General features: G+C 50.7%; 1 protein-coding gene across 1 annotated transcript; it reads left to right on the top strand.

The window, feature by feature from the left end:
- Positions 1 to 2,157: 2,157 nt before the first annotated feature.
- Positions 2,158 to 27,799, top strand: LOC130681750 (matrix-remodeling-associated protein 5-like). The gene is made up of 7 exons (XM_057495273.1): positions 2,158 to 2,296; positions 4,277 to 4,491; positions 10,867 to 10,996; positions 11,221 to 11,611; positions 14,255 to 19,177; positions 21,567 to 22,467; positions 24,822 to 27,799. The coding sequence occupies exons 2-7, from the start codon at positions 4,304 to 4,306 to the stop codon at positions 26,728 to 26,730; spliced, it is 8,442 nt and encodes a 2,813-aa protein (XP_057351256.1). The 5' UTR covers positions 2,158 to 2,296; positions 4,277 to 4,303; the 3' UTR covers positions 26,731 to 27,799.

Here is a 27,799-nt window from a genome sequence, read left to right as displayed (position 1 = left end):
TCCACATATCACCTCTAAAACCCTGTGTGCTATCGGCGTGCTTCAGGGCATCTGGGCCTGTCTGAGCTGCTGCATGAGGATATGGTACACCTGGGCTTGCATAGAATAGATTTCTGTACCAACAGGTGTCTTTTGCTGATCAAACAGAGCAACACACTAGAGCTGGTGGTGAAGTGCATTGTCTTAGCTTGGACTGCTGCAAGAGAATAGTGTTGAGGGGTGACTTAGATAAGAGCTGTCCATCTCTCATGGCTCTGGCCTGGGATCTGAGGGGAAGGTGTTGGTTAATTCACTGTCTAGGAGAACCCTCTTCCTGGATCACAGACCTCCACTGCGTTCTCACTTGGAGAGAGTGCTCTGGGGTCTTCCTCTTCTTATAAGGGCACTAATCCTGTCATGGGGGCCCCACCCTCACAACCTCATCACACCCAGACCCTCTCCCAAAGGCTCACCCCCCAGTACCATCCCCTTAAGGGGCAGGGAGTCCATATATGAATTTTAAGGAGGGACATCTTGATGCACACCATACATGCTGCAGAAAATCTTGCTCAAGAGGAGACACGCTGCTAAAAATGGGGAACATGGGAAAAAATGGTTGATCCTATGAGCAGGTACATCGTGCAACCACCACCATCCATCCGGTTTGCATGCATTTGGTTACTAGGAGGGTTCCAACCTCTTGTCAAAACTGAGGTCAGCACGGCGTCTGTGCTCTAAGGACATTACTAAGTGGCTCCAAGCAGGGCTAGCATGTGGGCCTGGCCTTCATTCTCTCATCCCTCCTCAGCCACCTGTTTGCTCCTGGTTTGATTTTTGAGAGTCTGAATTTGCTAGACTTGTGCTGGCCAGTTGACCGCAAGGTCCTCTGGGAGCTTGTTTCCATCTTAGCCGAGTGGGTGGATGGCAATGCCATGACCAAAGATAAGGAGACATTCTGGGGATGGGTTTTTTTTTTAACATTTAATGGCTGGGCTTGGAGCGTTCTAAGAAAGTGGATAGGTGACAGCACTCCCTGGAAATATGTCAGTGCGCATTATTGGAAAGTGGAGCTTTGGAAGAAGTGAATCTCGGCCCATTTATGACCCAGGCCTATCGGTGATTCACCCTGCGGATGCCACCCTGGGGGAGGGGCAGTGAGGAATTCCTAGACACTGTGTGTCTTAGGAGAAACTGAGGCAGTTCATATTCCATTAATCGGAAGAAAGTCACTCCAAGCCTCCTTTCTAAGCGCGTCCCCTGGCCGAGTCCTGGGCACGCAGCAGGTCACCTACAATGATCTTTCCTGGGTGCGTGGACACGTGCTTTCTCTCTTCACAGTGGTTCTGTCCTTTCGCCCCACATGGTATCTGTGAGTGATTGTACTCACCTGACCCCTTCCCACTTTTTCCCACTCTGATTCCTCCTGGAAGCCAGAGGGCCTGCCCACCTTCCCTCCCCTTGTGGATAGGGACACACCATCCTCTGCGGCTGACTTCTGCTTCTTGCCCTCTGCCCAGCTCGCCCCCACATTCCACAGCTGGTACCCGGAGGCGCCCCACACAGTTCCCTGCCCTGGCCCTGCCCCTGCAGACTCCCTGAGCGGGACCGGAGCAGTTCCCACCTTCTGGCGAGAGCACCGGGCAGGGGAGGGAGGCGCGCAGCCAGGAGCCGCAGGGGCGGCGGGAGGGCGTGGCCGCGGGTCTCAGGTTGCAGCCAGGGCGCAGCGGGGGGATGCTGGCGGGGCTCAGGCGGTTCCAGCCCGCGCTGGGGCTTCCAGGCGTGGCCGGGGAGCGGAGGAGAGCGCACCCTGCTCCGTCTCGCCGCCCGGAAAGGAAGAAAAACCGAACCCAGCGAGGCTGGGCAGAGCGCTCTGTGCGCGGACTGGGTGCTGCAGCGAGCAGCGCGCACCCTGCCTCCCCCCGCGCCCCCGGGTCCCCGGACTTCCTCGCGGACCTTCCTGCCTTTCTTCCCTCGGGCGTGCGCGGGGCGCGCCCACCCGGGACGCGGCGCCATGAACAGGCGCGAGGAGGGCTGAGCGCGCAGCGGAGAGGCCAGGGTCCCTTGGCTCGGCCCGCGCCCCGTCTCCCCGGGGTGGGGCAGGGTGGGGGTGGGCCGAGGCGTGGACTCGGGAAGCCAACCGGCCCCGGGAATAAAAGGGCGCGGGCTCGCCGTGCCGCTCTGGGAAGCCGTGCTGCCTCGCCCCCGGCCCGGGAAGCGCATGATGGCCCCGGAGGACCCCCGGCGGTGACTCGCGCGCCCCGGCCCCGTGGATGCCCCGGGCGCCACGCTGCCGTGCGCCGCGGCTTCGGAAGGACAGGTGAGACCCTGAGGGTTCCGTCTGCAAGGGGCGAGGACACCGGGTCAATGTCCAGGGGTGGGGCGGCCAGGGCCAGGGCCGCGGAGGGCTGAGTTGCGGGGGGCCCTGTCAGAAGGGGCGGGGGACCAGCGGCCGTGCAGGGGGGCGGCTGACGGAGTCTGCGTGCAGGGCGCCCGGGCACGTCGAATGACCCCTTGTCCGCACCCCCGCGCCCCCGGTTTCCAGGGAGCCGTCAGCGGGACCCCAGGGGGACCCCGAGGCCCCCTGCGCCGGTGCGCAAAGCCCCGGGCCTGCTCCAGAGCCCCTGCGCCGGCCCCGAGCGTCTCCCCGCCCGACCTGCCCTGCAAAGGGGAGGCCCCCGGCCCGCGGGCGCTGGGCTGCACCGGGGGTGGACAAGTCCCTGCCCGGGAGACACGGCCCTGGCGTCCCGGCCGCGCGCGCGGCAACTCGAGCAGGTACTTCCCGTGCCCCGGGCCGGGCGCGTCCGGACGGGCACGGGAAGCCGGCCAGAACGCGCAGGGCGGAGCGCGCGGCCCCGCGGGTCCTGGGCGCCCCCGCCTGGCTTCCTGGGCTCGGCCCTGCAGGCTCAGAGCGGTTCCTTGGCCGCCCCCACGACTGGGGTTCCCCGCTTGCTGCAGCGCGGGACGGGGAGCCTCGGCGGGGGAGCAGGCCGGGGGCACCACGGCGCCAGGCCGGCCCGCTGGCGAAGGGCAGAGGCGCGGGGACGGTGCCGCGCGCAGGCCGGGCTCCGGGGCGCTGGCGCGGAATCTGCTGGCCGCGCAGCTGCACAGCCCCCGCGTTCCAGGGCGCCGAGGTGGGGCCCGAACTCGCCGCTGCCAAGCTGCCTGCACAGTCAGCTCTTTGTGGGCGGCTGGAAGGCGAGGCGCACACGGGCTCATTGGACGTCTCCTTTGGGGTCTTATAAAGCTTGGAAAATTGGGATTTGGGGAGGCTCCCACCCGGTGGGAGAGGGTCAAGCGCTGCTTATCAGCACAGCGCTTGCTCAGAGCAGGGGCGCGAGGACGGGCGCGTTCTTTGCACTAATAAACTTCCTTCAAGAGGTGACACAAAAATGGGAAGGTGAAGGAGGGCCAATGCATGGGGAAGAAAATCAGTGACACGCTCAGGAGGTAGCCGATGGACCCAGGATTTGAAACACCTGAGTGTGTGTGTGTGTGTGTGTGTGTGTGTGTGTGATCTCATGGACCTTCCCCCCCTAAATCCATTTCGTCAGGCAATCCCTTATCCTCTTTATCTAATGGGACATTTTACAGAGGTTTCCTGGAACATTCCTCCCAGATAAACAAGGATTCTGCCCCATCGCATCTCTTTGGCTAATAATCCAAGAAAAAAATTATGGAGAGTGCCCCCTCGTAGCATGGCGAGCTTTTCTTTTTAGTGAAGTGCTTTGAGAAAAAGGTCATTAAAAACTTGAAGGGATGTCACTGGAAGTAGGTCACCCCCCTAATAGCAATGAAACTTCTGGAGAAGTTTTGTGTACAAAGATGGGCAATATCTGATGGACGTCGGAGGCAGACCCCTAACAATGACTTTTTAATTAATTACTTTATTATTATGGACATATTATTGTACCTTTCTGTCTCTCTCCCTATAGATGATAGATAGATAGATGATAGATAGATAGATAGATAGATAGATAGATAGATAGATAGATAGATAGATAGATAGATACAGATAGATAGATAGGCAAACGTGCATGTATATTCCATACCTTTGCACACCGCATAATTTCCAATTAAGTACCAAAGTCAGGAAATAAGATTATGCTCAATAGGAACTATGTAAGTTGATGGCCGAAAATTAAAACACCCAAGTATCCGGACTCCACTATTTTGTGTGCCTAAAGTAGGTCAACTGATGTCTTGGGAAGCTTCAAACTATCATGCACAGTTCAGCTAAAAGATGCGGGTCAGGAGAAGTGCCGAGGGTAAGAGCATCTCGTCTTGTGGTCCCACACAGGTGTCCAGCGACAGCGCCCCCGACAAGATGCCCACGTGGACACCCTGGCGGGCCCTGTCCGTGGTGCTGATTCTGCTCTGGGGACACCCACGACCTGCGCTCGCCTGTCCGCACCCTTGCGCCTGCTACGTTCCCAGCGAGGTCCACTGCACGTTTCGCTCCTTGGCTTCTGTGCCTGCTGGGATTTCTAAACATGTGGAAAGAATCAATCTGGGGTTTGTACCGCATTCTTATTGAACATTTCCAGCCTCCTCGCTGGCCTGTTTATTCGGTGTTCGTGTCACGCTGTGCGTTTACGGAACCGCAAATGGAGATGCCTTTAGGGGTCGCTCCGCCATGCATTATGGATGTCCATGTGGGCAGAGTGCGGCTGAGGGGTTTTAACTATGCTAAATGCAGCCCTTTGGGGCCATTATCCAAATTTAACCGTGGACGGCAACTTCTGTCAGAGGTTTAATAGCAAAACAAACCCGAACAAACTTCCTTGGTAACAAAATCATCAAATTTCCCTTGATAACAATGCTTTACTGTATCGTAGATGGGAATGTAAATGACATACACATAAATGTAGGAACAGTGCTCAAGTAGGCTGTTAAACTATTAAAACATTAATAGTAAAATATTAGAAACTATGAAAACTGATAAAAAGAATAAGTGGGCATCTCTGACATTTTATGTCATCTGTGACTTTGAGGAAACAGGGTTCTTTCAGATTTTGCCTATTTAAAACATTAGTATGCTTTTAAGAGGCAGTTTAATGGAGCACTTCAGTATAATTTGTACATTTAAAATTCTTGTTTTATGCACATAAATGCCTTAGGTGCACACATGTTAGTTGCTGTAAATTATAAGTACACATTTACAATATCAATAGTAAAAAGTCATTTGGACTTCTTTCACAAAATGTATCAGCTACTTTCTGCAATCTAGAAACAGCAAAATAATTTAGCGTTTGAAGGATAATTATGGAGGGAGGGGTCATCTTAATAAAAGGAAATGGCCAAACCTCAGTCAACAAACAAATCTTTGTAAATGTGCCTTGAGATGGCAGAGTACAGAGTTTAAAGAAATTCTTGCATTTATAAAGTCCAGTCGTAGCCCAAGACAATGGGATGATGAAATCATAACATAAAATGTCTAGGGCAAGAGCCATTAAATCATTTTCTCAATAAAATCTTGGGAAACCTCATGATTTGACTATTGGAAAACGCCAAGCAGGGATGATAGTTCAGTAGGGAAAACAATTTGGCTTTGCCAGAAGAGAGAATGTTAATGAATCAACCAGTTTCCTTTTTACAGTCTTAAACGATTTATGATGGTACACCCCTTGCCTAATGGGAGAGAGGTAGAAAAAGAAGAGAAGTCAGAGCTGATTTGAATCTGGGTACAGGAGCTGTGCACCAGAAAATGGGGCATAGCTGTGATTTCTCTTCCTTCTTGTTTCCTCCTGTTGTGCAAAGTGCCTCTTCTAGGCCTTGCTCCTGCAGGAACCACTTTTATTTTATTGTCCCGCTAGCCTGGGATGAAACCTTGGCAGGCCACCGAGCTTGGGGTTCTGTCGGACAGGCCTTTGTCGAGCCCCCTAAGAAAGTGTGGGAATGAGGTAGTTCAGGGGAACTGTTTTCTGCTCCACCTCTTGCCCACGTTGAGGGTCTTGGCTCTCAGGCTGGAAATGGGGCTGGAGAGAGAGGCCGCCTGCCTCTTTCCACAAAGTCTGAACAGTGTGATGGCTGTAGACATGGGGAACGCCCATGGACTTGCCTAGCTGTTTACATCTCATTTACAGATTCTGGGATGTTTTTCCGCTGCCCGTCTTTACAGTGAAGTATTTTATAAGCGTGGACCTGAACTCACCTCTCTTAGGATAAAGTTTCTGGTGATTTCATTTTAAACAACTAAGATTGAAGGCAATGACCCTATGGTGTCCTAAAAGCTTGGCCATTAGAATAAAACAAAGATACTGAGTTGCTTCCTTTTCCTACAGATGCCTATAGTATTTTGAGATGGCTCTGTGTAATATTAAAAGAAAAAAACAACAACCAAGGAATGACTTAGTGAAGCGCCACTATACATTTCCTCTCTTCTGGCTTAATTTGCAGCATGAGTGAGGGTGACACCTTTTAAGTCACTCTTATATAGCACACTGTGTTTGAAAATCAGTGTCAAAGCAGGTAATGAGAACGGCTTCCTGCATTTTGTTGAGGAAAATAAGAAAACGAGACAGATGTCTAGTACAGAGAGAACAACTTGGGGTATGATTTTTCTTTGTAGCCGTCTGGAAAGAGTATAAAACTTCAAAGAATGGGTGATTGTTGGCCAAGCAATAACGAAACCTTTCATTCCCACACGGATGGTTTTAGGGCTTTCTGTCAGCATTGAGAGAAAGAGCGATTGATTCCAATATGGACAGTATTTTCCAAAATTACTTCCCAAAATATTTCTGAGTAGACAAATCATCCACTTCGTGTCTGATGTGTGAGCTTTAAAGACTTTTTTCCCCCCCCTTTTGCTTACAACACTAGTTTTCATGACATCTTTCTGAACTTCCCAAAGGCCTAGTTTATATTTTAAATTTTGCTTTGGAATACCCCGTGGCAGCTCTAAAGCAGCTTTATATGTATTTCTGGTATGAAAGAAAACATTTCGCCAAGTTGGTTAAGCGATCCCATTGCTGCCAATCTACAAGTGGCTGGTAAGTTGTGGAACTGGGCTTCGTCTTGGTCATTCGATCTCCTGGACCTCATTTCCCTTTCTCTCTGCTGCTTATCGGCTGGATGCAAAAAGGGTCGGGTCCTGAGAGGAAAGAAGATGGTGCCTCCACTTGGCATTCAGGTGGTCCCCTGGACGTTTGTCCCAGAAAACAATCTCCTGATTCATAGCTCTGGCACTAACAGTTGCACAGGTAGCTCACTGGTGCTTCCTCAAAACAAATACCAAGAAGAGGATACAGAAATACAGGTTCCTAAGCTGATATGCACCCCCCCGACCCCCACCCCATGCCGGACTTTGGAGGGATGAATGCAGGTGTCGAGGAAGCCCCGACAGGGTGTTGCTCTGTACCCACCCACATCCCTCTGTTTCCCTTCTCCACCTTGACACCTGCTATTGTAACTGGAGGTCAGGTTGGAAGTGAGAATTTTCAGCAACAAAGACTAGAGAAGAAACAGCAGTTGAACATAGCAAACCCTTGGACTAAATCATGCTGACAAGTCAGACTCTCTCTGACCCACTTTAGAGATGGACCCCCTAGACCCTTACCTCCTCTCTCTCAACACCTGCCTCCTCCTCCTTCTGGCCTCTCTACTGTTCCTTACCACTGGGGTCCTCTCGGATCATCTTATTTACGACAGGTCGGTTTACTTTACTCCACTAGTCTGTTGGCCACCGTCTCCTGAATGGGCATATTTTGGGTGTTTATCCCAGTCCTGAACTCCAGGCAAATGCAACTGAATGGTTTCTCCTGCACCTGTCCCCCCAGCCTTCCCCCATCCTCACTGACACAGTCCACCCTCCCCTGTTTTCCTTATTCACACCTCCATCACTCCGCAAGGCCTGCTGACTCTTCCTCTGAGCACGTCTGGAAACTTCCCACATCCCTTTACCTCCACTGCCCCCACCTTGACCATGGACACCAGCGTCCCTCCTTGGGAGTCACCTGGTCTCCTACTTCCCCTCTGGTTCCATCTCTGACCCATTCTCCACAGAAAGGATCACTGCCACGTTAACACATAACCTACTTGATTATCACCCCCTTTCTTAAACCGTCCAGTGGCTTCCTGTACAACCTGGAGCGTGTCCTTCCCAGGTCCCTCCCAGTTCCTAGATGGCCCCGTGCCTGCCACCTCCACCTACCTCACCTGACCCCATTTTCCCTCACACGTACTGTTTCCAGACAAACCTCAGGCTCCCAGAAATGGGGACAGGGTGACAGGTTGCTGTCGATTCTGTTGCGTGCTCTCATCCCATGCGGGTTTCCTGCACACTCCTAACCAGTGATACACAAATGGGGTACCACATCAACTCAGAGACGGCCCCCTCGTGGGTGGGGGTGCAGTCCTTCCACCTCAGTGCAATGGGCCTGTGGGACACCATTTCCATCTTGGACAGGGTGATTCCCTGTTGTGCCGGCTGCCTGTTAACTGCAAGATGTTGACCACCGTTCTTATCTCTTCCTGATAGATGATAGATAGATAGATAGATAGATAGATAGATAGATGATATAGACAGATGTAGATAGATAGATAGATAGATAAATGTTAGATAGATGATATATATAGATAGATGATAGATAGATAGATAGCTGATAGATAGATAGATACATAGATAGATAGATAGATAGATAGATAGATAGATAGATAGAAAAATGATAGATAGATAGATAGATATAGATAGATGATAGATAGATAGATAGATAGATAGATAGATAGATGATAGATATAGATAGATAGATGATAGATAGATAGATAGATGATAGATAGATGATTGATAGATAGATAGATATAGATAGATAGATGATAGATGATATAGACAGATGTAGATAGATAGATAGATGATAGATAGATAAATGATAGATAGATGATATATATAGATAGATATAGATAGATAGATAGATAGATAGATAGATGATAGATGATATAGACAGATGTAGATAGATAGATAGATATAGATAAATAGATAGATAGATGATATAGACAGATGTAGATAGATAGATAGATATAGATAGATGATAGATAGATGATATAGACAGATGTAGATAGATAGATAGATAGATATAGATAGATGATAGATACATACATACATACATACATACATAGATATAGATAGATAGATGGTAGACAGACAGATAGATAGATAGATAGATAGATAGATAGATAGATAGATAGATAGATAGATGGATAGATAGATGATATAAGCAAACAGACCAACAGACAGAGTCTGTCATGATAAGGCAGTTTCCAAACCTTGCTTGATATTTGGGGCTGAATCATTCTTTGTGGTAAGACCATCCTAAACATGGTCAGCACCACCCCATCCTCTCCTCACTAGAAGCCACTAACACACCCCCACCCAGTTGTGACACCCCAAAATCTCTCAAGACTCCGAGTGTCCATGAAGGAGTATGTGTTAGGTGTCTACACTGGCTGCTCTTTGCCTTATAGGTAGGAATCCTCTTCTCCCTCTGGGCTCCTTTGATTTGCCAGGGAAAAAAGTCTCGCTGTGTGTAGGGCGCTTTGACTTGATTTCTTCTCTGCTGAATCCTCCAATCAGGATTTCTTCCCTAGGTCAGTTCTTTTTAGTATTTTAAGTCTCACACTGCTGATGAGAGCAGAGCTGAGCCGACATGTCCCTGGTGCAAAGCATGTAAGAGGAACAGTGGGGAGCACTGTATAATCTGGAAGAGGAAAACTCTCTGCCTGTCCATGAACCAGAATCCAGTGATAAACAGGAACCCTGGTGATTTTTAATCACCGATCATGCTGCCTCCCTATAGCGATATCCTCATGAGATACGTTTCATTCCATCTGATGTTTTCTTTGCATAAATTGGTCTTCAAAAATGAGGCAACAAGGAGAGTACATATTTGGAGAGGTTAAAGCAAGGTGAGTGGTTTTGCTGTTGGACATTATGTTTCTTACACTCAGAGTTTAGAGCAGAAACATGGCTCCTGATGGGGTCTCTTAGATGAGTAATTATCCAGCTACTGAAATCAAAATAGGGGTCTGTGTTGAAGCACGTATGTGTTGATGGGAATGTGGACACGGCTAGCCTTTGTTGCATTCAGCAGTACACGTGTCCCCTGCCTTCTCAACTGGCCTATTTCCTTTTATTTAGGTGATAAGGAGAAGTGACCAATAATGTCAGGGTCGATGCATCATATCTAGCAGAACCTGCTTCACTGCCCTCCAGTGAAGCCAACGACAGGGGTCTCCATTCATCTCATAACCCATTCTCCCCATGGACACTGGGACTCCGTAGTGTCAGGAACAACATACTAGCGAGTCTCCAAACCCGTCAGGGAAGCATCTTTATCAATGCTTCTGCAAAAAACAAAAAACAAAACACATCAGAATGTTTGTCGATAATTTAGATAACCCGTCGGGCCCCATATCCTTGTGAAATCAGCGGTTTTATCTGGTCTGCTGCCAGGAGCAATGTCTGCTGCCTGTCACCATATGCAAGACAATGTCCGATGCTTCCTGTAGTTTGTGCGCATGCTGGACACCGGCGCGCATCCTTCATTACCACCGCCCCAGCTTACGAGGGGCAATTGGACCAGCTCCCTTTACAATTCTAAATCCTACTTGTTTCCCTAAATTGCTACCAACTACACTAGCCTATTCCTAGTCAAAATACCCAGTGAATAATTCCTTTCTTGAATGAAGGCTCATAAAATATGTCAGCTTCTTTTTGACCCTAGAAATGGACACGGACCGAGACAGAGATGCATATACTTTGGGAATGACACCAAGACCACCTGAGAATCCACATTTTGCAAAGTTGTTCCTAGGCAAGCAAGGGAATCTTTTCCCCAGTGGGACTTAAGGATTCACTTCTCTTTATCCCGATTGTTTATATACTTATTTTTGTAGGTTCAACAGTATACAGGCTCTGTCAGAAACCTCGTTCGCCGGACTGACGAAGTTGGAGCTTCTGATGGTCCACGGCAACGACATTCCCCGCATCCCTGATGGGGCTTTGAGAGACCTCAGCTCTCTACAGGTAAACAGAGGCACATAGGCACATTAGTAATTGCAGCTTCGATAACCATTAATGAATAGGGAAATGATATCATGCTCCCTAATGCTTAACAAATTTGCCTTTTTTTTTTTTTATGTTAACAAGCAAGCTTTGTGCCATTACTTTCCTGCTCTTCTGCTTTCTGTTCCTGGTTACAGCTTTCTGAATTACAAACAGGCTTTTCCACCCTCCCCCCATCTTTGTAGGTTTTCAAGTTCAGCTATAACAAGCTGCGTGTGATCACAGGACAGACCCTGCAGGGGCTCTGGAACCTACTGAGGCTGCACATGGACCACAACAAGATAGAGTTCATCCACCCCCAGGCTTTCCACGGCCTGACGGCCCTCCGGCTCCTCCATTTGGAAGGCAACATGCTTCACCAGCTGCACCCCAGCACGTTCTCCACATTCACGTTTCTGGATTATTTCAGACTGTCCACCCTAAGGCACCTCTACTTAGCAGAGAACATGATAAGAACGCTCCCCACGGGTATGCTTCAGAACATGCCGCTACTGGAGAACCTTTACCTGCACGGGAACCCATGGTCCTGTGACTGTGACATGGCATGGTTTCTGGAATGGGACGCAAAATCCAAAGGTAAGAAGAGTGGACAGACACCGTGACTCCTGCCTGCTCACTGCTTACCTTTCTGCAGACACTGAATTCTCCAATGTCCCCTCCTGGATTTGTCTCATGTTGGGGAAACGGCACCACCACATCTGTAAGGCAGGAAACCTACACGTGAAATGTTTACAGCGTGGATATTCTCATTCCCCACAATTCAGATGCATGAGTCTGTTGGTAGATTGTTAAGGGGTGCTCATTCAATCAGCTATGTATCGTTCACGATACTGGTCGTAAATGGACGGGGGACATGCTCTGTTGTACCTTGGGCTAAAGATACGTGTGGGATTTTCTGTGCATCCAGTTCCTATGAGGAAGCGTCCAAAGGTTCTTGGAAAAGAAAAGGCTGCAGGGGGGTGGGGTGGCCATCACATTATTCTCTTATGAATGGAGGAGAGAGATGTAGAACATCTTTCTACACATGCAGAGAATAAAAACCGAGACTGATGCAAAGAAGTAGCCAGAAAGTGGATTTCGATTTAAAATAGGGAATGAATTTTTTTCTTTATTTCCCCCCTTCCCTAAACCCCATCTTGAAAACCATCCTCAGGTCCCTCTGGGGCTCTCGGCTCATCTCCATCCTCATGGCCACCAGCCTGGGTTTGAGCTCCTTTCTTTGTGCAGCAGAGTAGAGCAGATGTCCCCACAGCCCTGGTGGCCCCCTTTCAGCAACTCCTCATGGACCAGTTGTCACCACACATTTTCAGAGTGAGCATCTGATCCTGCCACATTAATCTGCCCTGATTTTCCATTGCTTCCAGGATAAAACACACACTCTTTACCAGCAGTTCGTGCCATTGCTTGCACCTCAATGCACCCTCCTGCAACGGGCTGATTGCACACTCCCCTTCCTCACCCACTTCCAGCCACACAGCTCTCCTTTTTGAGCCTCACACCTTCTCAACTTACTCCCAACTCAGTGTTATTGGACTTGATCTTCCTCCTGCTGAGAAAACCTTTCTGCCAGATGTTCAAGGAATGGGCTTCTCATCAACATTCGGATCTCTGCTAAAAGGTCACCTCCTCTGAACACTTTCGCTAGCCTCTACTTAGTCTCCCAGCCTGTGCCCATCAAAAACCTTCCTGCACACACACCTCGTGCCACAATTCGATGGGAGCGCTTTCAGTTGCCAGGTGGCGTTCCTCTGAGGCTCAGCCTTAAATCTGACATCACATTTACTTAATCAGGCAATGGGTGGGCAAAAACACAGAGGCACACCCACTTCTTAATCGTCTTAACAAGAAAAGACACATGTCACCTCCATTCATCTTTCATGAGTGACTAGTCCCCGAACCTCACTGGGTGCAAACAGAGCTGAAAATCCATTTGGATATCATTTCGCAGCACAAACGCTACACTGTAGAAGTGGCACCATGGAGGTTTCCCCGGGCAGAGCGCCATCTCGGCCAGTCTGAAGATACTTGTGTATGCCCTGTGTGTGCATGTCTATGTGTGTGCATACATATGTGTCTCTGTGTGTATATGGTGCAGCTGTATATTTGTGTATGTGTGTTGGGAGACATATGGGAAACGATCCTGTTTGCATTTTGAGGTGCTTCATCTGCAAGCCACCTAGAAAACTGCTCAGGGAGGCAAAAGAAAATATAGTGAAACCAGTCTGCAGTTTTATCATATGCCATGTCATAGATGATGGCAGTTTGCTCTGTTCCCAGGGAGGTGTGGTAAAAAGTGGGCAGATGCTAAGAGGTCCATCAGAAAGCATCCTCTGTTTCCATTTTCCTCAGTGGGAGATGCTATGGCCCCACTAACTGATAGAGCAAAGGTCCCTGGGTTTGGGGCAGGAAGAAAACATAATTTGGGTCTGCGGATGTCAGTTTGAGGCGGCCTTGTGACATGGAAATAGGCATGTCAAGCAGGAATTGAGTGTCAGCTCCTAAGGATGTGTTTGGACTGCTTAGAAGTACATATGGGAGTCATCACTGCCGAATGGTTGGTAATTGAATCCATGCGTGTGGGCGAGGCCTCTCCAGTGGGCAGAGCAGGAAGGGGTGGGCTGGAGTCAAGCAAGGAACCTTCTGTCACTAATGAGCTGGACAGAGAAGAAGGAAGCAGTGAGAGAGACAGAGGGGTGGCCGGAGAAGAAAGAGAAACTTCTGGAGGATTTGATGTCCAGGAAGCAAAGAGTAGAATGTGAATCCACGGGCTAAACGCTGCCTTAAGTTAAAAATTTACCCCAAGAATAAAATAATTAGGAAAGGTAGATGTGATACATGGCTAAAGTGCATCCTCTAACTTGGAAATATTTTCATGGGTTGCAATTATGTATATAGATCCTCCTGGACCTTCCTAGAAGGTGAATTGTGCAGTGTGTGCAAAGAGAGTCATTGCTTCTTTTAACCTGAAAATACATTTTTTAAAAAAGGACTCATTATTCCTCGTCCAGTCATTTCAGTCCTGGTTAGTTACCATACACTGGGCTAAACTGATTGAAGGTCATCAAGTGAAGTCACAGAGGCCGGGTGAGAGGTGCAATATCATTATTGAAATGCACCAGTTGATAAAAAAATGCAAAGGTTTTTTTATATTCTGGCCGTGTGCCAGGCATGCCGCCCTTTGGTTCATTCACTTACAGCCTGCGTGTCTGTTTGTCTTAGGGGTTCTGAAGTGTAAGAAGGACAAAGCCTATGAAGGGGGTCAGCTGTGCGCCCTGTGCTCCAGTCCCAAGAAGTTGTACAAACAAGAGATTCACAAGCTGAGGAACGTCACCTGTGTCAAGCCTTCCATAGAGTCTCCTCTGAGACAGAACAAGAGCAGGGGGAACGAAGAGGACCAGGAACGTGAGGAGGACGATGCCAGCCTGCTCTCTCCGGAGGGATTCCAGTCCGCCCCCTGGAACATGTCTTTGAATATGACAGACGAGCATGGAAACGCGGTGGACTTGGCTTGCACCATCAAGAAGCCGAGGGATGTGTACAAAATTCACTTGAATCAAACGGATCCTCCACAGATTGATATCAATGCAACAATCGCCTTGAACTTGGACTGTCCAATGACTCGAGAAAACTATGAAAAGCTGTGGAAACTGATTGCGTATTACAGCGAGGTGCCTGTTAGGCTGCGCCGAGAACACGCGGTCGGCAAAGACCCCCACGTCGGCTACCAGTACAGGCAAGATCCTGACCATGATGCTCTGTACTACACAGGCGTCAGAGCCCGTGTTCTCACCCAGCCAGGATGGGTCATGCAGCCGACCATAGATATCCAACTGGACCGGCGTCAGAGCACCCCCAAAAACGTGCTACTCTCCTACCACTCCCAGTATTGCCTGTCAATGCCCACCGAAGATGCCCAGCGGTCTCGGAGCAGAAGCTGGGTGATGATCGAGCCAGGTGAAGCTGTGAAGAGGGCTCAGACTGTCTTGGAAGGGAGCCCATGCCATCTGAGCTGCAACGTGAGGGCTTCTGAGAGTCCATCCATCTTCTGGGTGCTCCCAGGCGGCTCTGTCTTAAAAGCACCCATGGAAGACCAGGAAGGCAAGTTCTCCATCCTCACTAGCGGCTGGCTGAGGATCAAATCGACAGAGCAGGCGGATTCGGGTTTGTATCAGTGCATCGCTCAGGTGAGGGATGAAATGGACCGAATGGCGTACAGGGTCCTGGTGCAGCCACCCGCCACTCAACCACCTGAAAGGCACACAGTGACGATTCGTAAGAACCCAGGCGACTCTGTGATGTTGCCTTGCGATGCCCTGGCCATCCCCGAAGCCCAGCTGAGCTGGATTCTTCCAAATAACAGGATAATTAATGATCTGGCCAACATATCGCATGCATACATGTTGGCCAATGGAACGCTTTCCATCCCAAAGGTCCAAGTCAGTGACAGCGGTTACTATCGATGTGTGGCCGTCAACCAGCAAGGGGAAGATCATTTTACCGTGGAGGTCGCAGTGAGCAAGAAAGGATCTGGCAGGTCATCAAAAAGAGGCAGACACTCGGGTGGGAAGACTCTTTCCAGAGCCAAAGAAGATGTCGCGGAGGATGACGGGGGCTCAGGCATAGGAGGTGAAGACACTTCCAGGACAGCTCTGCATCCAAAGGACCAAGAGGTGTTCGTCAAAACGAAGGGCGATGCCGTCACGAAGAAAACCAAGACGGGGCGAAGAAAACTGAAACCGTGGAAGGGTTCTGAGAAAGAGCCAGAGACAAACATCGCAGAGGGTCGCAGAGTGTTTGAGTCCCGAAGAAGGATCAATATGGCAAACAAACAGATTAATCCCGAGCGCTGGGCAGATATTTTAGCCAGAGTACGTGGGAAAAATGTCCCCAAGGCCACAGAAGTGCCGCAGGTCATTGAAACCACCACTCCCTCCTCAGGGGGGCTTCAAGGGAGACCCCTGCTGCCTGCTGACCCTCCCCCATCAATATCACCTGTGCAGACCACCACCAGTGCCGACGAATCCTCAGCAGATATGTCCCTATTCGCTGAGGATGACCACGCTTCCAGTGCTGTGTCCGCAATCAGGTTGGATCCTGAACACGGTCATAGTGGGGTGATGCTTGCTGAACCCAAAGGGATGAACACACCTCGGGAAGAATTTATTGAGGGTGAGTTTTCTGAGAAGACCCAGGATGCAACGCCCACTGATGTTGACTCAACACGGGCTAAGGCCACTACCCGGACATCTGTGCCCTATGAATATTCTACCGTATGGACCCTAGACACAGTCTACAAAGAGCCGATGAATGAACACACAGCCCCCAAGGGCTGGTCTACAGTAGATGCTGAATCCATGCCAGAGCCTACATCAAAGGGGTATGGGTCTCCACTGGCTGCCTCTGAGGCAGTGCCATATTCCTACCCAGAGGTGCAGACTCATCCACAAGGCAAAGAAGATAAAATGCAAGAAGTGACTTCCACACACTTGCCTCTCACCTCCATTCTGTGGGTATATGACTCCAGGACATCTGAGCCACATGGAGACCCCACTTTCAGAGAGCCAGAGGTCCCCACAAAAGCACACGCACAAGGTGAAATAGAGCACACCCAGCTTGCCAATGGTGGTTTCAGCACTCAAGGCAACCTGTTGGTGCAAGCGGGCACAGATGAGGATTCTCAGATGCTACAGGAAGGAGACATGCTGGCAAGAGACGCCACAGAGTCCAGACGTCCAGAGAGTCAGGGGACGGACGCGGAATCCACCACTGTGCTTGACTCTGCCCTGCGAGCGGTGAATACCGTCACCCCCATTCAGCGACCCTGGGAATCCACCCCTGGCACCTTCCTGGACAAGGATGCCACCACAGAAGCAGTGACGATGGCAACTCAAAAGGCCGCTTCTGTTTCGGGGCCGACCGCACCCCCTCCTCGGAAGAGACCCAACGGCAGGAAGAGGTTGCGCCCCCACAGATTCCGACACCGCCATAAAGAAGCCCCACTCACCACTTTGGCCCCATCGGACAATTTTTCTACTCCATTATCACAAGTACCTGAAGCACAGACTGCACACCAAGGGGAGGGTTCGCTGGTTCCTGCATCTTGGGTCCACAGCACAGTCGGGTTCCCCAAACAGTTGGAAAGGGTCAAGCAGGCAGAGCTGGTAACCAAGGGAACCCCACGAAGGAAGCACAGGAAGAGGCCAAATAAACATCACTTTATGCCTTCTCCAGGGAGCTCTCCTGCTTCCGCACCTAAGCCCAGCTTTTACGGACAGGAAAGTGTTATTCCTCCTAGTTCAGAAACTGTACGTTTATCGACACCCATTCCTCTGAGGACTGGGGACCCACGTGAGACAACCAGAGTGGAAGAGGATATGCCAACCTCTGCAAACATACATCTATCTCCCTATGAGCTCCAAGACACAACGCCAGTGACACAGAAGCCTGTATCTGAAGAGAAGGAAACCAAGAAATACGACATGACAAGCATCAATGATTACAAAACCGATGCTTCAGCCCCTGGCGACTCAGACATTAACGCTGCATCCCCTTCTGGCTCTGAAGTGTCCACGGTGGGAAAATTTAAGGAGGAATCAGCTTCTTCTGGCTTTGCAGGAGCTCCGAGCTGGAATGTCTCAAAGGCAGCCGCATGGGGGAAGTTGCAGACAGACACACCTGGCACCGCGTCTTTGCAAACCCTTATAGACTCACCGTTTTTATGGACTGAGTCGCCGGATCCGGATTTTCCCTCCGAGTTTTCACCTGTTGTAGCCTCGACGTTATTTCCGCAGGAAGAAGGTGTAGCTTCTACTACTGTGCTGAGTGTAAAAGTAGAGTCGCCTCCGAGTCAGGTGGAAACCACCGTGAGGGGTCAGGGACATCATGAGATCACCCCAGGTGCCCCAGGGCCCCAGAATCATGTCCCTATTCCTGCCTCCTCCGAGGGGCCAGTGACTGAATTCCTTCCCACGGCTCCTGTGACTTTAGCACAAACCGCCACACCGCCCATCTCTCTTATTTCAAGGGCATCTTCCACGTGGGCATATTCCAAGGAAAATGTCTTCTACAAGTACGTGGGGACGTCAGAAACCAAAACACCCCTGGAGACTCACGAACCGACTCAAAGTGTGTTGAGGCCAAATGAATTATCCACTCCCTTGCCCAACCACGGCGAATTTAACTTCACTGCAAAGCAGGAGTTGGGACGGGAAGCATTGGATGCAAGGACCAAAAACAGTCTTGCACGTGACCCAGAGAGTCACCCCCACCAGGATGGGAGGCTCCAAGTGCTTCCTTCTCCAGGCAGACTTCCTGCCAGACCCATCCCAGCGTCCGTGGCCACACAAAGCTCCGTTAGACATCTTGCAACTTCCCAGCCCCCTCCTCCCTTGACCAACAAACCAGAAGTAACTGCATATCCTTCAAGGGTCTTGCCAGAGAACAAGCCCTTTAAGAGTCCAAGATTCCCAAGTACGACTCCTGTTGTGCCACGGCACCGGTTCAAACCCAGTGTTCCTGCAAAATTTCCCAAGCAGGGAACTGACCAACTGAACAGCAATTTCAAAGCTTTTGGAAATAACAACATCCCAGATCTAAGAGACCCTTTGGGCAAGCGTCCAAGTTCAACAGTCCCTCATTATCCCAATGGAAGATTCCCTTTCTTTTTGAACCCGACGCTTTCTTTCCCGCATTTGGGGGTTACTGCAAAGCCTCCCATACCTACCTCTCCTGCCCCCGTGATGAGAGAGAGAAACCTCAACCCAGGCCCCTACAATAGGCTACATTCTCAGAGCGTCATCCACGTGGACTTCGGACCCCCTGCCCCTCCGTTAGCGCAGCCTCCCCGGACGGCGGCACCACCCTCCAGAGCCTTGCACCACAAGCCTGTGGTCCACTCCACCCAGAGCTCCCTGGCCTTTGTGCCATCTGTCCAGCCCTCCAGAAACTTCCCTCAGAGCAGCTCAAAGCTCTTCTCTGCCGGAGGTGCCCCAGCCTCCAAGTTCTGGACGCTTGGGGAAAAGCCACAGATCATCAGCAAACTGCCTCAGACCGTGTCTGTCATTGCAGAGACAGATGCCGTGTTCCCATGTGAGGCTACGGGGAAACCGAAGCCTCTCATTACCTGGACGAAGGTTTCCACAGGTAGGGGGTGCTTCAGGACCTGCGTTTTAACTGGGGCTTGTGTAGGATGTTACTTCAGCCTGTGCCACCCCACACCCCACCCCAGGAAGAACCGCAGACTTTGGGCAAAGGACAGGTTGACAAGACGGAAGGGTCACCCGAGAACCTGCATACAAGGATATTCCTTTACAGGGACAGGAAGTCAGCAACTGGGATGCATGTGAGATTTAATGGGGCTGGAGAAACACATAATAGGTTCTTTGGCTAGGGAGTAACTAAGCTTAGGAATTTCTCACAAAGGAGTCTCTTGCCTTCTCCCAGTGAGGTTCAGGGCACCCACGTGGGGGCGCAGTGGGGGTGAGATTCCCCTTGTCCTGATATTGGCTTGCAAAGCTATATATGGCTTGGTCTGACCTTGCCACGTTTTGCTTTGATTTACACCTAAAAAATACCGATGTATTCATTTCCTGGTGCCACCATAACAAAGCACCACGGACAAGGTGGCTTCAACGACGGACATTATTGCCTCCCTGTCCCGAAGGCTGGACTCCAGGAGGGCCAGGTGTGGGCTGGGGTCATTCTCCAGAGCCTCCCTCCTGGGCGTGTGGATGCCGTCCTCTCCCTGTGTCCTCACGGGGTCATCCCTCTGTGCATATCTGTGCCCCAATCCCCTCTTCTTAAAATGACACCAGTCCTAAGGGATCAGGGCTCACCCCATGACCTCATTTTTACCTTGATCCCCTCTTTAAAGATCCTTTCCAAATACAGCCCCATTCTGAGGTCCTGGGGTGAGGGCTTCATATGCATTTTGGGGGGGACACAATTCAGTCCCCAGCAACAAATGGTCTATACAACATTCCATTCTTGGGATCCTGTGATCCCCAAAGAGTGCTTAGCTTCATCAAGGCAACCATCTGTTTGGTCTGAAGGGCAACACGATTTCTTCTCTCCCAACCGGGCTGCATCAGTTGGGCCTGGGTCCGGACCTAAGGTGTTTTGAGGATTGGTCTTTATTTTGCTCATCCAGGCGTGCTTTATGCTAACAGGACTTGAGCAAGCCCTGCATTCTTCATTCAGGGTTATCTCACAAACACTGGAAGTGTCCCAAAGGTTAGCAGAGGCTCTGGGCGTGGGGAAATCGCCAATGTCTTTGATGAGCTCAGCGTATGACCATGTAGGCTTGTGTGCAGTGACTTAGTAAGGCATTTTGCTCCAAGTAGCAAATGGAAAACACCGGGAGCTTCTCATGCTAAAAGGATTGTGCCTTTGTAAGGCGTCCCATTGCAGGGATATCGGTATTAATCCTTGGGGTCTTCATCCCTTGGACCGGCTCAGACATCCCTGGACCATCATGTCACCAGACATCCACGCACATTCTTGTGCACTGCCAGGAACCAGCTCCTATTGCTGGCTACGGCAGACGACTGTCAGCGCTCAATGATTCCCCCACAACTCAGGAAACCCCACAGCATCAGAGACCAAGGGAGGACCAAAACTCAGGGCTTTCCAGATTTTGCATATAGGAATGTTATCATTCAGAATGGCGAGGCCAACAGATCAGGAGATGACTGCCATCTGAGAGAGTCTGTTACTGTTCTGAGAGGAGGGGACATACACACCACGCGGGGCCACACAGGGAAACACCGCAGTCCGTAGGAGGCAGAGAAGGAGGGGGAATTGTGGACAAAAGTCTTTATTGTGGCTTCTGCAGGAAGGCACAGGCGAGGCGTGGAGCACAGATGTAGGACTGGCCTGCTTGAATGATCTGGGTGGGCTCTGCGGTGTAGGGGCGTCTCTCACTGTCTGGCCTCTGGCCCTGGAGAGATGAGGGCAGGTGGATGGTGGCCTGGAGTGTGACAGCCCACGAGGCAGGTGGCGGGCTTGGGCTCTGCATTGTCTGGATTCCATCTGAAAGCAGTCGTTTGCTATGTCTAGGAATTAGTAGCCCTGAGTGGGGAGGCTTCCCTCCAAGGTCAGCAAGACCCCAGTATATCAAAGCATGAAAAACACTTGACCAATACAGACCCCCAAGCACGTGGTCCATTCCAAAATCATGGAGGATTCAGGACCCTGTGCAGAAAAGGTGGGTAGTGGCTGCAAGCCTGGGGTGTCTTCCAGCCCAGCCAACCTGAGGCGGCCAGCCTGGGGCCGCCTCTGCAATCGTCTGGGGAACCCAGGCGGGCTGCCCTTTGCTAGAAGGGGACATGTGCAATCTGATGCTGCATTTCTGGTGTAAGAGTCAAAGAGAACAGCAAAACTAAACATTCTGTCCTTTGCCTGCTGGAGTTGGCACCGGTGTTTGCTTTTGCTATTTCGGATGCAGAGGACAGCTCGGCTCCCTCCTGGTCCTTAATGAAAAGGTGTGTTTATGTGTGTCTTGATGTTTTTTATCCCTGTTTTTGATTTGCAGGTGCTCTTATGACCCCCAACACCCGAGCAGAACGGTTCGAAGTTCTCAAGAATGGCACCTTCGTCATCCGAAACGTACACGTCCAGGACCATGGCCGGTACATGTGCGTGGCCAAAAACTTGCACGGCGTGGACAGGATGGTGGTCTTGCTGTCTGTCACTGTGCGGCAGCCCCAAATCCTGGCCTCCCACTACCAGGATGTCACCGTCTACCTGGGGGACACGATTTTGATGGAGTGTCTGGCCCAGGGGACCCCAGCTCCCCAAATATCCTGGATCTTCCCCGACAGGAGGGTGTGGCAGACCGTGTCCGCCGTGGAGGGCAGGGTCACGCTGCACGAAAACCGGACCCTGTCCATCAAAGAGGCATCCTTCGCAGACAGAGGCGTGTACAAGTGCGTGGCCAGCAACACCGCCGGGGCGGACAGCCTGGCCATCCGCCTGCACGTGGCGGCGCTGCCCCCGGTCATCCACCAGGAGAAGCTGGAGAACATCTCGCTGCCCCCGGGGCTGAGCATTCATATCCACTGCACCGCCAAGGCTGCACCCGTGCCCAGTGTGCGCTGGGTGACCGCAGACGGCACCCAGATCCGCCCTTCGCAGTTCATCAACGGGAACTTGTTCGTCTTCCCCAATGGGACGCTGTACATCCGGAATCTGGCGCCCAAGGACAGCGGCCGCTACGAGTGTGTGGCCACCAACATGGTGGGCTCCTCAAGGAGGACAGTGCAGCTGACCGTGAGGCGGGCGGCGGTCAACGCGCGCATCACCGGCGCCTCCCCGCAGAGGACCAATGTGCGGTACGGGGCCACCCTGAGGCTCGACTGCAGCGCCTCGGGGGACCCCTGGCCACGCATCCTCTGGAGGCTACCGTCCAAGCAGATGATGGATGCACTCTTCAGGTACGTGGCTGCTCCCTCTGGCCACCCATCACTGGGCCTCTGGGCTGGCTCCCCTCTGCACCCTGGGGATGGAGTCCTGGGGCCATTCTGCTCCACCTGTGAGCAGGCGGAACAGGGCGTGACTCCTTGTCAGGGGTGAATACCCACAGACACTCCTTGCGTGCTCCCCCGGATGGGGGACGGGGACCGTTCCTTTTTCACTGTGAAATCTCACCACACAAGTAGCTGGACACTACCTTCTCTCCCACCCGCACAGTGACAAGGGAACCAATGACTCTTGCTGGGAGGTCACCTTTCTATCTTTTAAATGGTAACGTTAGATAAAACAATTTAGGTTGCCTTATGTTCCCAACAGCCACAAAACACACAGATGCTTCCAATCCTAAAACGGCATTCGTGATAGAATGGATGTAAACAAAGCAATGCATTTCAGGGCATTATTTCAGCATTTGCAATTCCACAAGTTTATTTTGGAATCCAGCGCTTCCAGCTCCCAGAGGTACGGACCTAGATGGTGGTTCTCAACCCGCAGCTGTGCCTGGCATCCTCAGTCGCTTTCCAATGCAGGAGAAGGGCAAGGGCATTTCCTCCCAGCTGGTATTTCAACTCTAGATGGCTGGGCAGTGCCTACTGACCATTGCACCATCAACCCAGAATACAGCATACCCAATGTTCCCGCGAAAGTTCTTCCAGCTGATGGGATGTCCTCCTGCTGGGAGAACTGTTTTCAGCTGACGTTGGCATGACCAACAAAAGGATGAGTGCACGATCATAAAAGAATGTCCTTCCAGAATGAAAACGGGCCAGTATTTCCCTTTAAATCACAAATCATTATCTCTGAGGCTTCCTTATTACTAAATTCTGATGAACTACATGCTTAGTAAAATGAAACAAAACAACCCATATGAGATTTATAATAGATAAAAAAATAAATGCAATCTGTTTTATAATAGTTACATAATAATTATATAATAGATATTTTATACCTAATAATCTATATAAAATTGATATATAATAGAAATAATCTTTTCCCTGCTTATACGTGCAGACTATTAACAAATACAGATATGGGAGCTGCATTTGTTAAAGCCCAAGGCCCCGTGAAGTGTAGGCACCTATGTTTTTCAGAGTTGCTCAATTGCTCTGATCACAACCAGAAAATCATTGCATTGGAAGTTTTGAAACGTATGCCATGTGCTCCTGCAAAAAGTTTCGGAGTCACCTGTCTCACTCCAAAACACATTAAAACTCATTGTCCACACCTGTCAAATGACGTAATGATGTACATTGCCTCAATTCTCACTCATGGGCAAGGCAACAGATTGTCTGAGTGTTGTTAACTATAATCAGGTTCTCTGGTTGAGTTTGATCACAGGCAGACCTTTTTGTTTAAATCTACAATAGCATTCCAGACACCCTACTTGAGTAATGCATGCTGTTTAGGGAATATTTCAGGAGGATAATTCAAGCCCTGCCCCTCCCCCCACCATGGCACCTTTACGAATGGTGTGTAATTGACATTGGCTGTCTGAACACATTTCAGGTAAGAAAACTCCCCAGTCTTTTTACCTGTTTTTCAAAACATTAGTTCTGAATCATGCAAGGACATCCCCATATTTATGAAAATGTCACATGCGTAATGAAGGTCATTCTATCATCCTTCCCACGCTGCTCCCTTTAAACAGAAAACCCTTCCAGAGCTCATAGGAGTGTGAGGGCTTAGGTCCAACTGTTATCCATGCACGTAACAAGTAAACTCCAGCCTTGATATGCTAGCTGGTGAATATTCAGTTTTAGTTACAGATTCTAGGGAAGAAGATTTCACATCGATATTGCCAAGTTCTGAAGAATCCCATTCTAGCATTGACACAACTGTGTGGTCCATCAGATAACCACCTGGCTGTCTGTTGCCCAGAATACAATATCCCAAAAAACCGTCAAGAGTCGATGTGATGTCTAGAGCATCCTCTTTGGGAAGAACACCACCTCCTTATAAAGTCGGCTCAGATTCATTCACTGTGGCTGATTTTATCCCTGCTATAAGTGCCATGTAAAAATTTGATCCGCACACACCCACACTAACAGAGCTGATGTCTTTCCCTGCCTTTCCCATCTTTGAATCAGTGGCCAGGCCAGCCAAAGGTCAGGCTCACCCGGGGAGTGATTTGAGGTACGTGTATCATTTCCACATTTGGACGTGGTCTCCTCCAGGCTGCAAAAACCATCTGATGTAACCCTGCCCTGATCGTTCTCAGAACCACATGGATTTTATTATATTTTCATTGCACAGATGTACAACCAGAGCGGAGCGTCTGGGAGACTGACATCTTACTCCTTTTCTTTTTCTCGGTCAGCTTTGATACGAGGATCAAGGTGTTTGCCAACGGGACCCTGGTGGTGAAATCCGTCACAGACAAAGATGCGGGGGACTACCTGTGTGTGGCCCGGAATAAGGTCGGCGATGACTTCGTCGTGCTCAAGGTGAACGTGGTCATGAAACCGGCCAAGATCGAACACAAAGAGGAGAATGACCACAGGGTCTTCTACGGGGGTGACCTGAAAGTGGACTGCGTGGCCACCGGGCTTCCCAATCCTGAAATCTCCTGGAGTCTCCCAGATGGCAGCCTGGTCAACTCTTTTATGCAGTCGGACGATGGCGGTGGACGCACTCAACGCTTTGTCGTTTTCAACAACGGGACCCTCTACTTCAATGAGGTGGGCATGCGGGAAGAAGGCGATTACACCTGCTTTGCTGAAAATCAGGTTGGCAAGGATGAGATGAGGGTGCGCGTCAAGGTGGTGACCGAGCCGGCTGCCATCCGCAACAAGACGTACTCTGTGGTGCAGGTGCCCTATGGCAACGTGGTCACCGTGGCGTGTGAGGCCAAAGGGGAGCCCACGCCCAGGGTGACCTGGTTTTCTCCCACCAACCGGCTCATCCCCACCTCCTCCGAGAAGTACCAGATATATCAGGACGGCACTCTGCTCATCCAGAAAGCCCAGCGCTCAGACAGCGGTAACTACACTTGTGTGGTCAAGAACAGCGCTGGCGAGGACAGGAAGACGGTGTGGATTCACGTCAATGTGCAGCCACCCAGAATCAACGGGAACCCCGACGCCATCACCACCGTGCGGGAGATAGCACCTAGGGGCAGTCGGAAGCTCATCGACTGCCAAGCGGAAGGCATCCCCACCCCGAGAGTCCTCTGGGCCTTTCCTGAGGGTGTGGTCCTGCCAGCCCCATACTACGGGAACCGGATCGTTATCCATCGCAACGGCACGCTGGACATCAGGAGTCTAAGGAAGACCGACTCCATCCAGCTGGCATGCATTGGGCGCAACGAAGGAGGGGAAGCCAGGCTGATTGTCCAGCTCACGGTTTTGGAGCCAGTGGAGAAGCCTGTCTTCCACGACCCGGTCAGCGAGAAGATCACCGCCATGGCCGGACACACCATCAGCCTCAACTGCTCGGCCGTGGGGACCCCCGTGCCCAGTCTGCTGTGGGTCCTTCCGAATGGGACGGAGCTGCAGAGTGGCCACCAGCTGCACAGATTCTACCATAAGGCGGGAGGGACGTTGCACATCAGCGGGCTCTCATCCATGGACGCTGGGGCTTACCGCTGTGTGGCCCGGAATGCCGCGGGCCACTCGGAGAGGCTGGTGTCTCTGAAGGTGGGGCTGAAACCTGAAATTCACAACCAATACCACAACTTGGTGACCATCATCAATGGCGAGACCCTCCAGCTGCACTGCATCCCTCCAGGGGGACCGCAGGCACATGTTTCCTGGACACTGCCCAGCGGCCTGATTCTGGGGGGCCCACACACACACGGACGCTTTTCGCTTTGGGAAAATGGCACCCTCACGGTGCGGGATGCCTCGGTGTTTGACAGGGGGACCTACGTGTGCAAGGCGGACACCAAGTACGGCCCTTCCGTCGTGAATTTCCCAGTTATTGTGATCGCTTACCCACCCCGGATTACCAGTGAGCCCACGCCCGTCATGTACACCCGGCTTGGGACCACCGTGAAGATCAGCTGCATGGCCACGGCGATCCCCAAAGCTGAGATAACGTGGGAGCTGCCGGACAAGTCGCATCTGACTGCCGGGGCCCAGGCCCGTCTGTACGGAAACAGATTCCTTCACCCCCAGGGATCCTTAACCATCCAGCAAGCCACGCAGAGAGATGCAGGTTTCTACAAATGCACCGCCAAAAACATCCTTGGCAGTGACTCAAAGACCACTTACATCCACATCTACTGAACACCCCCCCCGAAGAACATGGCCTCCTCCACAGTCATGGCTCTGGAAATGAGGACAAAGCTTCCTTTGTAGGGAAAGCAGGCCATACAGAGAGTCCATCCCCCAAAGGATGTGTCACAGGGCACAGCGGTCCCCCAGTTGGGCTTCAAGTTCAAGTTGACTTGACCTATGCTTGCTGGCCAATAGAAGCCTTGCACACATGGGAAGGAGGGTTCAGCCTCTTGGAGGACTTTCAGGCTTACGGGATGCCATGCACGCCTCCTGTCTGCCGTTTCACAGGACCTGTGCAAAAAGTGCAATGTCTGTTTTGCAAGTACCATCCAGGTGCTTTCGTGAGCATGTAGGGAGACCTCAGGTTCGTCACTGGAAACACACCAGAGACGTTAAAGTGCCTTGCTACCCCAGTGACAATGGCTCCCACAATGACTCTGCTGCAGTTTTCATAGAACATTCTAGAATGAATACCCATCTTTCCAGTTATTTCTTGTCACTTCAAAACTCTCGCTTGCCCAGTAAGGGCTTAGAATCAGAGGGATTGATTTTTTTCTTTTTTCTTGTCACGTACAAGTTTCATACATGACAGCTACCGTGTTCTATGATGGAATTCTTTCCCCCTGGACCTTGCTTTTAATATAGTGATTTTTATATGTATATTTTTTTTCTTTCTAATCAGACGATGAGACTAGAGAGAAAAAAAGAAATACTTTGTGTCTCATTAAAAGTAATAAATTATTGGTCTTTACAAGACTGGGATACATTTGAGCTGGCATGGAAATGCAATGAAAAGATATTCCGCCCTCCTTCGCTCGAATTCAGCAACCACTCTTAGAATGGCTTTCCCAGAAATCCTACAGTGGGGGAGCCTGGGATATGGGATTTCCTTCGTTGTGAAGTTTCTCTTAAGAGCTGTAGTGGGGGAGAAGGAGGAGAGAGCTCAACCTTGACCCCACAGAGGGAATGCAGAGCCTCCCAAGAAAGCCCGGAGACCTGTTATTTCCATGACTGCCTTACTGTATTGCTAAGGTCAAGATAATGTACATTTGATAATAAAATGATATTTTCCAAATAA

This window comes from Manis pentadactyla, chromosome X (assembly GCF_030020395.1).
Source record: "Manis pentadactyla isolate mManPen7 chromosome X, mManPen7.hap1, whole genome shotgun sequence".
In the NCBI taxonomy this organism is placed as follows: domain Eukaryota; kingdom Metazoa; phylum Chordata; class Mammalia; order Pholidota; family Manidae; genus Manis; species Manis pentadactyla.
The sequence above is the reverse complement of the archived record's forward strand: the minus strand, read 5'-3'. Positions and strand labels throughout refer to the sequence as shown.